Here is a 12,633-nt window from a genome sequence, read left to right on the forward strand (position 1 = left end):
TGCCACAGCTCTTGCTGCACCTGTGTTTTGCTTCAGAATCCGACAGACGATAATGTGAAGAATCTTGTCTTCACGAGGTCTGGTTCTAATCCATTATGGCGTCAAGGTCTGAGCATTTTTGTGTGTGGAATATTGATATTTCAAGGCTGCTGCTGTACTGAGATCTGCTGTCTGACAGAAGACCTCAAAGCCTAATTATACATGTGATGTTGTTGATAAGAGCTCTCTGGTATGGTTGATGGCACCACTGTTTGAAGTTTTTTTCCCCCTCTCTCTGAGTTCTGCTTTTCAGGTGCTATTGTTCTGAACTACTATTATCTTTAGTTATTTGGAGGTTGTTACTCATATGTTGCTGCTACTTTACATCTCATTTTTTTTGGATGAATAAATAATCAATTAAAGACGAAAAAGCAAACAACAAAGGATCCAAAAAACAGGATCAAACAGGAGAATGGAGTTGGGAGTTGAGACCCCAGGATACAACAATGAGCATGTTCCTTGGGGAATCAACAACCGAGGGATGGAGAGCGAATGAGATCCTAGAAGAAACCTCAAAATAAATAGCATTCCAAATCGAGTCTATAGAGCGGGATTTGGAGGTCCAGCGCCTGAGATTTCACTCCCACCACAAATGGTGGACTGTTGCCCCAAATACAAGCTTACCAATCCGATCACAAATAGAGGTACCTGAAAATTTACTAAAAATCCAAGACCAGTCACGGAGAAACCCAAATGAGTGGCGGGACCGGGGCCAAATGTAGCTAAGGGCTTTTCTCCAAAGAGCACTAGATAAAGGGCAAGAGAAGAACAAATGCTCAATGTCCTCAGTACCATTCCAGCACATGATACAATTTTGGCTCACGGGAATGTGGCGGGAGAGGAGGAAGGACTAGGTAGGAAGGAAGGGCACTGTTTAGGGCTCTCCAGAGGGTAAGGGAGTGTCGGGGAATGTGATCTTTAAACCAAACCAAAGGGGGCCAGGGGGGAGATGGTGAGGCTAGGCGGATAAGGTTCCAAGCAGGGAGGTAGTGAATGATTTGGTAATGGAGGGGTTCCAAATAACAATATCATGGAGATTGGGGAAAATGGGGGGGAGGGAGTTCCAGACAAGCGTGAGACTATGGTGAGGGGATGGGACCTAGGAACCTCTAGAGATAAACTCCGAGAGAAGGGTAGATTTGGGTATGCGGGTTTCATAGACAGTGCGGGGAGGGAATAGCGAGATGAGGATTCCCATTGGATGCCACGAATCTAGCCAAAAAGAAGTAGTGGAACCAGTAGAGATATGGGTGGAAATGGCAGGGAGAGCTTTGGGACGGAGAAGAAGAAGCTTCCTCCAGGTCCATGAAGGATTAGAGGGAATAGAGACAGACCAGAACGAGTTAGATTTGAGAAGATAGGAGTGCACCCAATTGACCCAGATAAAGTCGTGCTTAGTGACTATTTTCCAAATGAGCTTGAGAAGAGCAGCGGAATTAACTTCTTGGATCCGACGAATTCCTAAGCCCCCTTCAAATTTGGGCCGGCAGACATTGGACCAACTGATGGGGCGAAGGAAATGTTTGGATTCCTAGCCCTTCCTAAGAAAGGCACAGAAGAGAGATTCCATAGCAGACGAGATGGCCTTGGGGATCGGGAAAATGCCACTCCAATAAAGGTAGGAGGATTGGAGAATAGATCGAATGAGTTCAACCCTACCGGCGAAAGAAAGGAGTCGACTTTTCCAGAATTGGAGACTCTTATGGATATGATCCAATATAGGGGAGCAGTGATGGCGAGAGAGTCTACCCGGGATAAGAGGAAGACCGAGATAGACAACGAGGAAGGAGCCAGACTTGAACCCCGAAAGATTTAGAAGATTGGGTCGAAGGGGCTCAGACACTCCAGAAAGGAAAAGGGAAGATTTGTCTAGATTGACCTTGAGGCCGGAGATGGATCCAAAGAAGGAGAGGGCGGAGAGGATGGAGGAAATGGAGGCGTGATCTGCTTTGGAGAAGATCATAAGGTCATCAGCAAAGGCGAGATGGGTGAGGTTGAGGGATTTACATTTGGGAATGGGAGAAATCAGGAGCTGATCCGTCTTAGCTTGGAGGAGTCAAGAAAGAACTTCCAAAGGCAAGGAGAAAAGGTAGGGGAGAGAGGGCAACCTTGGCGAATGCCAACACTAGAGGGAAAGAATCCCGCCGGCGATCCATTGGTAATAACGGAAAAGAAAGGGGTGGAGATGCAGACTTCGATCCAATGGATAAATGAAGGAGGGAATCTCATGGCAGAAAGAACATCACTAATGAAATCCCAGTGGATGGAATCAAAAGCCTTGTGGAGATCAACTTTGAGGAGAGTTGCGAAATCCCCCGACAATCTCTTGCACAAAGGAGAATATTATCCGCAATACTACGACCTGAGATGAAAGCAAATTGGTTTGCACTAACCAGGTTAGGCATAATCTTTTTTAGCCAATTCGCTAGGATTTTAGAGATGAACTTGTAGAGGAGGTTGCATAGGGATATGGGGCGAAAATCGGAAAGGGAGGATGCACCAGCCTTTTTGGGAATAAGACAGAAAAGTTTGGTTGATTGATGAGAGCTGGGAAGGATTGAGAAAGAAGCTACGGATAGCTCTGAGAAGATCATGCTCAATGATATCCCAAGCACTAGAGAAGAAGCCCATACTAAAACCATCAGGGCCTGGAGCACGATTTGGCTTGTGGGAGCGAATGGCCTGAATGATCTCGTCATGGGAAGGAATGGAAGTGAGAGAGGGGAGGGATTGAGGGTTCACAAATTTATTGATTAAATCAGGGGGGAATGGGGGGCGCGGCGGAAGAGAGAAAGGGGGGAGAGAGAAGATCAGAGAAGAAAGAAACAATCTCAGCTTTGATTCCCGGAGGATCAAGGATCCAAGAGCCATTCCTAGAGAGGAGAGCAAGAATGGAGTTCAGATTGTTTCTGGCTTTGAGGGAACGGTGGAAAAAAGCAGAATTGGAATCCCCAAGCTGGAGCCATTTGATCCTGGCTTTTTGGCGGAGGAAACTCTCTTCATAAGAAATGAGGGAGGATAGCTCAGAGGCTGGAGCCATTTGATCCTGACTTTACATCTCATTGCTTGGCTGTTTGCAGTCTTCTTTTTTTCTGGCTCAGTTATCTACCCCTATAATTAGTTTATTCCTGCTGGTGCCATGATTGATTCTAAAGCATCCCCTGATTGTTTATTCCTGGTTTGTCATCCCACCATGGTTCTTTGCAGAGAAAGCTCGCAGAGTTGAAGACTTTATTCCTAGTGTTCCTACATCCCTTGAATTTTGCTTAGGAATGGTCCAAGCTGCTACGCCTGGAACCCCCCCCCCCCACCAAAAAAAAATAAAATAAAATAAAAAAATCAGATTCAAGGGTGCATCTTTTCAAGATGGGGGGAGTTGATGCAGGTCTAGTACCAAATTTGCCAACTTCCCTTAGAAATCAACTTAGGGTTGATAGATATGGGTGTTGGGCCTTTTTTCAAGAGGTTTGCATGGTTATGGGCCTACTCTATGGGCCCATAAGTTGTGTTTAGGTCAAGTATGTTGAAGGTCTTTGTTGATGGGTTTGGTTATAGGCACTCCTCTTTTTCTGATGCTCAAACTATGAAGAAGGATAGGCTTACTTCTGCCCACATTTGCATTGAGATCTCTAAAAGTATCCCTATCCCTTCTCTATTAGAATCAAAGAGGACTCAAGCTACTCCTTCAAGTAAGCCGTTCACTTCAATGGAAGACACACTTATTAACAAAGCTTGTGTGGATATATATATATATATGATCAGGTATGCCAAATATCAGAAGAATCCCAGGACGATATGCTAAATATCATCTTGCAACCCTTGAGTTGACAAGCTGAATGTCAATATCGAACTACTAATCAGTGTTTCGGGGACCCAGAGTCCCATTCTACATGTCAATAGTGACAACAATGAAACTTTCTAGTAAGAGGAAAGTCCGTCGACTTTTTAAATCGTGAGGGTTCAAGTCCCTCTATCCCTCTCCCCCCCCCCCAAATAAAAACAAGAAAAAGGGCCAGTTTGTTTATTCCACCAACATTATGGAAGTCCCTAGATCATGTGAAATAAAAAAATGGAAAATTGGCTATGGAGATTCCACGCGGTCAGAGATTCATACAGAAATAAAGGGGTTCAACTAGGATAAAAAATCAATACAATAAAAGGGTGGGTAGAAAAACTTATTAGATACCAGAAGCGGTATCTAATAAGTTATACATACTATTGGATTTGAACCAATGACTCTTGCCGCGCCACTCTTGCAATTGGGTCGTTGCGATTACCGGTTGGATGTCTAATTGTCAAGGCGGTAATGATAGTATCTTGTACCTAAACCAGTGGGATTTCCTTCTTAATCAATGACAACTGCTGCATTATCATCATATCGTATTATCATACCATTGTCACGCTTGAGTTCTTTACATGTGCATACAATTACAACTCTGATTACCTCTAATCTCTCTCGGCACAATCGAGTGTTCAAATATTGTCACACCTGGAGACGGATGCAACGACGAGATATGGCAAATACTTTACCTTATTCTTTCTCCGCATTGACCTGGGAGAGTGTGAATCCAGTCTCAAATCCATTACATTGCTCTTCCTACGGCCTCCGTTTCGAGAGCAGGCGGATTCTCCCAAAACTGACCCAACCTTTGCTCCCATTCGAGCTTCTCCTTTTCCACTTGTAGAGATTTCTTGTGATGGTAGTATGTGTGATTGGCACCATCTGCGAAAAAAGGGGTGGGGGATTGAACCCCCCCCCCCCAATCCAAGTACAAGACTAGTTCGGTATGTAACTCAGTCTTGAATGAGTCCGCAGGCGGGGGATTTTGAGAACCAGGATATGCGAGCTAGTAAAAAATGGGACTTGTTGGCTTGATATAAAGGAAGCCCATTGGTGATTGTTAGAAATTTCCTACAAGATGATTATTGTCCGCACTCCTTGGGAGGTACCAAATAAATGACTACTAGATTCGGGGTTTTGGGTGTAAAGATTCCATTGACCTATGAAAAGTGGCCCTAACTCTTGGGGATGCAGTAACAAATTATTCCATTGAAACAAAAAAAAAAAATTTTGCTGAATAGCTATCTTTTTTTAGAGTTGCTTATGGAGTGAAGTGTTTGCCTCTCACTCGAAAGGCAGGAACGTAACATCCTTTAAAGCGCATTTGAGTAGTCATTCAGTTGTTTTCCATCCGATGGCTATTCCCGTAACTCCACCCTTGAGCTGAATTATATGTCCAAAAAGGTCCTCTCTCGGCCCTCAACTCTATTAATGGAAAGATCTTCGTGTGTGGCGTGATAAGGAATCCTAGAAAAGATCGATTGAGATTCCCTTCTCGGTCCTATGAAGATATTTACGTACTTGTCCAGTCCAAGACAACTGAGATCTTCCAGTCTGTGTGCGTGCAAATTGAAGACTTAGAATGAATCGACCACTAGACATTATGCTATCGTAATGAATTGTTTGCGGATGTAGGACTAGTTTGATGGACTAAAGGAAATGGCCACTGCTACGACTTCTCCCACTAACCATTTTATTTGGTAGTTAACATTGATGAAGCTACCACAAAGGCTATGAACTTAGAAGTGGAGAGCAATTTGAGGAAATGACCTTAAATCTTTGTGTGTTGACTCCTAATCGAGCTCTGATTCACCACTAGTAGGGCTTTTTAGTTTAAGAGTTTACAACAAAGAAAGCATTGTCGTAGGGGGCCATCGCTTCCAACTTTCCTCACTTAATAGAAAAACTTTGTTTCCTCCCCTTCCCTCTCTAAATAGCTTTGTTCATGATTGTACTTGGATCTTGAGGAACTTTCCCGGTCACTCCATCTGCGATAGCATTGGCAAGCTAGTTTTTTGTGCCACCATCCATCACATTTGATGGGAGCGTAACCTCAAAAGGACTTCCAAATCTCGTTCTTTAGACTCGATTTGGATAGCCATCTATTTTGATATTTCTTCTAGATTGCTTTCTCTCCCCCATCCCCCTATTATTGACAACCCCAAAAATAGGTTTATTGTTAGTTTCTGGGGTCTCAGTTCCTCTTTTATTTCCCCCTCTTGAGCTTCGTGCTCCCTCCCCCCCCCCCGTTTCTGTTCCTTTGTATGCTTCTCCTTTTGTGTTGCTTGTTGCCTTATTTTAATTATTTATTCAGCCAAAAAAAAAAAGTGGGCCATCCACTGATTCTTCAACATCAGTCAGTTCGGACCTCCACTTCGTTTCACTCAAGCTTCATCCTAGTCATGGATAGATCACCTATGTTCGGGTCCATAAACAATGACAATTGCCGTATGAAGACTCATTGGATCTCTCCCACTTCACACCCGTTCACATCTTAACTCGAAATGGCTGAGGAGGGAAAGGTTCCTTTTGTAGGGTACTCTCTTAATTACTGAATCACTTCCCAATGGTATGTTTCGGGTTCGTTTAGATAATAAAGATCTGATTCTAGGTTATATGGATACTACCAGGAGATAGGATCACAAGTTTCGTCATTCCCATCACTTTATTAATGGCTAGGACCGAATTTTGCAATGGAGCTCCTAATATTCCTTAGTCAATCTCCTCAATCTTTATTGACTTATAGTTCAGTAAAGATTTTAAGTGGGTCCGCTTGGACTATGCTATGTATGAATGATATTTTATATTTCATAGGAGATCCTGATCCTTTATTTATAGTTCTTGCATTAACCGGTCCAGAATTAGGTGTAGCTATATCACAAGCTCATGTTTCTACGATCTCAATCTGTATTTACTTGATGATGCTACAAATCTCCATCAAAGTGGAACAAAATTTATAATTTAACTCTTAAGTAGAACTAGTCCGGTGCCGGTCACAGGGGCCCAACTCGATAGAATAGTGTTGGATGACATCTCCCATGTATTGAATTGAACAGTTGTTTCGCTCCCCTCCTAGTGAGTGGGGCTGCTACACTATTGGAAGGATGCAGGCAGGAAGATCCATCTTAGACAAAGCTGATGAGGAAAGAGATATTGAATGAAAGGACAAATGTTTTTTATAACATCAAAACCAAAAGAGGTGAGACAGGGGTGGTTGGGGCAGGTAGAGTAAGGGGCAAGAGATAGACAAGATTCAACATAGGAGTAGAGTGTTTGATGAACCAGGGTTGGCGGTTGGGGAAGGTCAAAGGTGGACCGAAAGGAAGGGTCCATCTTGAAGGACGGAGCTGCCTCGTGGTGCAAAGACATTTGAGTGCAAAGGGAAAACAATAATGGTCTTACAACCAGTGCGGAGACGCACAGGATTCGTTGAGATAAAGATCACATTGTGGTTTTGGCCTGGCCCATTTCTCCTATTGCTGGGATTGCTGCCTCTGCATCAGATCGCTCGGCTACCTATTTTGGGTCCTAAGTCAGAAGGCTTTTGCACTCCACTCTCCACCATGGACCGGTAGGCTGCCACCTCCCCTGCTGCCCTTCGCCCATCCAAGTCACTTTCTCTGTGTATGCATGCTATGATGCTTGGACGGGGACCCCTTCCACTCTTTAAAGATGGACAGAAAAGTGTTGAGCTAGGTCCTTAGTTGTTAGCCTACTGATGAGTCTGCCTTTTTTGGTAAGGAAAGCAACTCACCTAGAGAACAAAAAGGAAGAGCCTGAGGAAGATTTCCACACGAGATAACCACTTATATCATGGAAACAGGTGGTTCCAGCTCAATACCGTCAAGAATTCTTGACTATTGCATGGAAACAGGTTCATCTTCGAAGCATTTTTCCCTTCCAGTATTTAATCTATTGTTTATATATATACCCCGCCATAACTTCACAGCCTAGCATGTCTTCTCAAATTGCCACCCTACTAAATCTTTTCCTTTGTCGCCAGCATATGAATGTCTCCTCACTGCAGTCTCTGCTGGAGTGCTGTTGAAGACAACAGCCATCTGTCTAGCTGCATCTATCTAGAAAGGTGTTCTTGCAAAGTGCTGGCCTTAGCTCAACGATCTTGTTGGAAAGCTTTCAGTGCCACTAAAAACCATAACTGTATGGAGCAGAACATCAGATACAGACCACCAACGACCACTTCGTCAGATGTGGGTTCCATTTCTTTTGAAGTCAAATGGGAAGCTGCTATCTTCACCCCCCCCCCTTCGACATTGTACAGGCTCCTCCGGGAACAGCGTATCCAATCAACCTGGGGATCAACACTCCCTACTTTTTGGTTTTGGGTTCCCCAGTTTGAGGCAAGAATTCTTGAGTTCTTTTTGTCTCCTCCTTTTGGAGGAGTCGTAGCTTGCTTCCTTTCAATTAATTTGGTTAATTCACCTGAAAGAAAGAAAATCAAACCTGCATTTATCCTTCTCCTTACTCTCTATGAATTGAGGTGATTTTACAAATACGAAGAAGAACGCCATTGGCCTCCATCGGTGCATGTGGGCAATGTCCTCTTAATTTGACAGTTATAGATATAAAATGACCCCTAGCCATAGATAAATCAAGTATATAACTCAGCCACCTAAGCCTTTTCCTGATGATGTTGTGTTAGTTGTCAAGCATAGGCTATTCCTATCCACTCTCATCACTTCCCTCATCATAGTCTACTGCTTGGATTTTCCTTTTACCCTGTAATATATTGCTCCGCTGCATGCAGTCGACCTCAACTACAAATGAACCTCCTTCAACTAGTCTCTTGTTTTGGCGATTCTTAGGTCATCTAGCTTTTCCTGGTAATATTGTGTTAGTTGTCAAGCATAGGCTATCCATTTCCACTTTCGTCATCATAGTTAGTCTACTGCTTGGGTTTTGCCTTTGCCCTGTGATATATTGATCCACTGCATGCGGTCGACCTCAACTACAAATGAGCCTCCTCCAACTATTCTCTTGTTTTGGCCATTCTTAAATCGTCTAGCCTTTCCATTCTTTACTCTAATCCATGTCAACATCCTCACTAAGCTACACCTTTGTTCATTTGTTGCTTCTTTGTTGCGTTATATTCAGTCTAATACAACATTGTTCAGCTCTTCAATTTTGTCCTTATATTTTGGGTCAGGGTTCTGAATGGCCAGGGTGTTCTATTCCCTCTCATGTGAAAATGTTTTATGCATTCTTGGTACATTACTAGGTTTTAGCTTAATATAGAAAACAGTCGTGGTATCTTATTTTAGGTTTTTAGCAGCAATATTCTGCAAGAGGCTCTTGTGATCAATTTGTTGTCTTCAACTGTTGGGAGTATCGTTGGTTGCTGAACTACTCATTTCCATTAAGATATGTTTTCTTCCAATGGTTATTTGAAGGATTTGAACATTATCTGTAATTTCATTGTCAGCAGGGTTCAGCAGGTTCCAAAACTTAACTATGGGTTAGATCCAATTTTATCCTAAGTTCAAATATGCCAGACTGAGATCATCCCTTGATGCTATGTCATCTCTGAAGTGTGGAATAAATGCAGGCAAGTTATTTGTGTTGACCTGGTATTTAAATCTCAGTACAGTACAATAATTTCCTGATGTGATAAAGCAGCAGAATGAAGGAACTATCTTCTAGTGGACAGAACACCATCTGGCAACCGATAGGCCGATATTCGAAGTATCTGTTGCCAGTGTGTACTGGATTTGTCAGCGCAGAGATGTAATGATGCAGCATAGCCTTGGACCAACCCAAATCTATTTGGGAACCCAGATGGAGATGAACCAGGCCTTGTTAGATTATTGTTTCAATTGATTATTTAATATTTTATTTGTTTATTTGAGCTTTTGTGAATTATTATATTTTAGGGTTGTGTCTTGAGTATTTAGTTGAGGGTTGGGGTTGTTTGGGTCATAATTTATCTTTAAATACTGATGTAGCATCTTTTTATTTTGATGAAATAGGATGAATGGAAATCGATTTGTGCATGCCACCCTCCCCCCCCCCCCCCCCCCAAAAAAAAAAAAAACACCTTTCATCTTCTTCCTTCATCTTTTCTGTCTCCCCTTACTAGCATTCGAATATTTTTTGTCAGTGCATACTATATTTGTTGGGACAAAGATGATGTTAGTCCCTGCCCCCCAACCAAAAAAAAAAATAAATAAATAAATAAACACTAACTGTACTTGTTAGAAAGCCTTCGGCACTGAGTCTACCCTTTCGCCTTTTCTTGGGTCTGGTTCATCAATCAAATAAATGTCAATGGGTTTGTTGAGAAAAGTATGGTACTCTAACTACTCTGAGTCGCTAACCACTATTGTACAGAGTCTCATATTCCAGAGGTTTAAAAATCCCAAATCTGCCAGTTAGCCTGTGTTAATAAAAATAAATTGATGTTGAATTTGATTTACAGAAATAAGCCAAACAATGGTTCTTCATTGTTTGTTTACTATTTTATCCTTTATTTCAGTCACTCAACAATCAACAGCACCTCTTGGTGCTTTTTTAATGCTTTTCAACTACACAACAAGGGTTAGATGTATATTTTCTAACCGAAATTTAGTCAATATACACCATTATTACGTGAACATCTTAAAATATTGGTCGGAAAAAAAAAATCATTGATATGAAATATTGTTTGATCATCCACAATTTTTTTTTGGGTGATTATCAAATCAGTCATGGCGACTTTCTTGGACTTAGTGTCTCTACATGGTTAGAAACACACCCAGAACTCCTACCAACTGTCCATTGGATGGGTATCTCATCAAAGTGGTGGGGCTACAACCCATATCCAAGCTGGAGTGAGTCTTCATCCCCACGGTCCCTTGGGAATATCTGATCCCTTCTTCATTTTCATACCCATGTGGTTGTGCTCATTTACACCAAGGACGAGAGAAGTTTTACTTACCTAATATTATACAAGATCCGTAACAAATTGGATTGGTCTAATCGATCGATTTAGATCGGACCCGGTTCTTATATGCTAATCAATTTTACAAGATGGATCTCTAGGGTTTTTTGGGCTGCTTGGTTGTCAATTTTTAGACATTCTAGGGTTTTTAGTATGGTCGATTGTTGGAATCTGCATGAACTAATTCAACTTAATTTCAACTTTAATGACTTCGACAACCATCAACACCGGCACCAAACTATGAACTGAAACATTAATTGATCAACTTGAGTGTTACATGTTGGGGGGAGAATTATGTCTTCACCAACTTTTGCTATGTCATATTCTAGAACATATTTCGGTCTTTTTTTCTCCGGCAGGCAAGTAGAGGATTGCGTCCTCCGTACATCCTTTCATTATGCATTTAGGAGGAAGTCCATTTTTGAGCATTAACAGAATAGACAACAAGCGGGCCCTCTCTTAAGCATATGATGATAAGAATGTGAAAGGAACACAGTTCTTTATTAGTCGGGATAGAGAATGCCAATATAAATGGTAAAAGACCATGGTATGAGGTCAATAATTTGAATACCCCTTGAGGTCAGGGGCAAAAGTCTTATCTTATATTTAAATTATACCTGAAAATTACCCTCTTGAGGATATAGTCTTCTTTTTTTTTAATAGAACTTTGAGGGTGTAGTCAAGGATTCTCATTATCCCACTACGGATAGGAAAGCTTCTGATACACTCAAGGACTTTCTCGAGCCCAAAGCTGGCGACTCGATTGTCCATTTATTTGTGAGCCACGGTCACGTCAGCAGTAAAGCAATACTAACTTCCATTTCATCGACAAGACATTCCGACGGCGGAACCACCTGACAACCTGACTTGCCTCCTCATGAAGCCTCTGTTAGGGTTAGGGATACCTCAACAACCTCTTCCATCATCCACCATTCGTTGGATCAGATACAGATTCAAAGGCCATAAGGCAATAATGAGCTGGCAAGATAGGGATCGAATATATATACATATTCCAGCATCGTGCTTAAGGCGGGCTCTCTCTCTGGTTTTAACTCTTCTGAATTTCCGGGGCTAACTTGATCATCGAAAGTGGCTTCCCATCCTCAAAGGCGGCCCACTCTCATCTTTGTTTTGGTCGTAGAAATCAAGCCCAATCCAGAATGAACCAAGGAGCTAAGATTATATTCTTCACACCAACATAATTTTATTAGCAATTCCTTTTGGTTCTTTATCTTCTCTTCTCCTCCTGAGATTTCTCAAACACATTTTCGAAGACATAATTGGATTTCTTAATTACCCATCAAATAGTTTCTTTTTGAGAAAGAGATAAGTGGATCGGTCATCCTTTTAGTGTTCCGGGGAAGAGCTTCAAGGAAATTACGCATGTGGTTCATGGAATTAGGATTGAAGTGGAATAGATCACAACTGTTCCTGATTCCGAGATACACCAATGGTTTCAACTTTCAAGTATTAGTGTCACATCGTTGTGTTCGTGGAGTTCAATAAGTTGGCAAAAGACCAACGCTTCCACATAGGAGGTCAGAGTTTGAATCCCCTCGGAGCCAGGGTCGAAGCCCTGCCTATATTAATTATATAAAAGCTCCCCTGAGAATGTAATCGTGGTGCGCACAAGCTGGCTTAGATGAACCTTGGATCCAAAAAAAAAAGAATCGCGAGAAAAATGATTCAGTTTTGAAACCATGCCTGATGTATAACATCTTGACCCTCCTCAGACCCTATGAAATGTAGGAACCTTATGTATTGGACATGACTTTTCGATATAGTATTAGTACCAACCAAGTCCATGCCGATATAA

The 12,633-nt window shown here is 42.1% G+C and overlaps 1 protein-coding gene across 3 annotated transcripts in view; it reads left to right on the forward strand.

Annotated features, from left to right (window-relative positions):
- Positions 1–9,883, forward strand: part of NRPC1 (nuclear RNA polymerase C1) — a 66,594-nt gene extending 56,711 nt beyond the window's left edge. For all 3 annotated transcript variants that reach the window (XM_089159115.1, XM_089159122.1, XM_089159130.1), the window contains one exon: positions 9,327–9,883. In XM_089159115.1, the coding sequence (XP_089015241.1) occupies positions 9,327–9,378 (52 nt within the window). In that variant the 3' untranslated portion in view covers positions 9,379–9,883. The remainder of the gene's footprint in view (positions 1–9,326) is intronic.
- Positions 9,884–12,633: the final 2,750 nt, after the last annotated feature.

Source organism: Hakea prostrata, chromosome 1 (genome assembly GCF_041222555.1).
Source record: "Hakea prostrata isolate BN-2017 chromosome 1, UWA_Hpros_2, whole genome shotgun sequence".
Classification (NCBI taxonomy): domain Eukaryota; kingdom Viridiplantae; phylum Streptophyta; class Magnoliopsida; order Proteales; family Proteaceae; genus Hakea; species Hakea prostrata.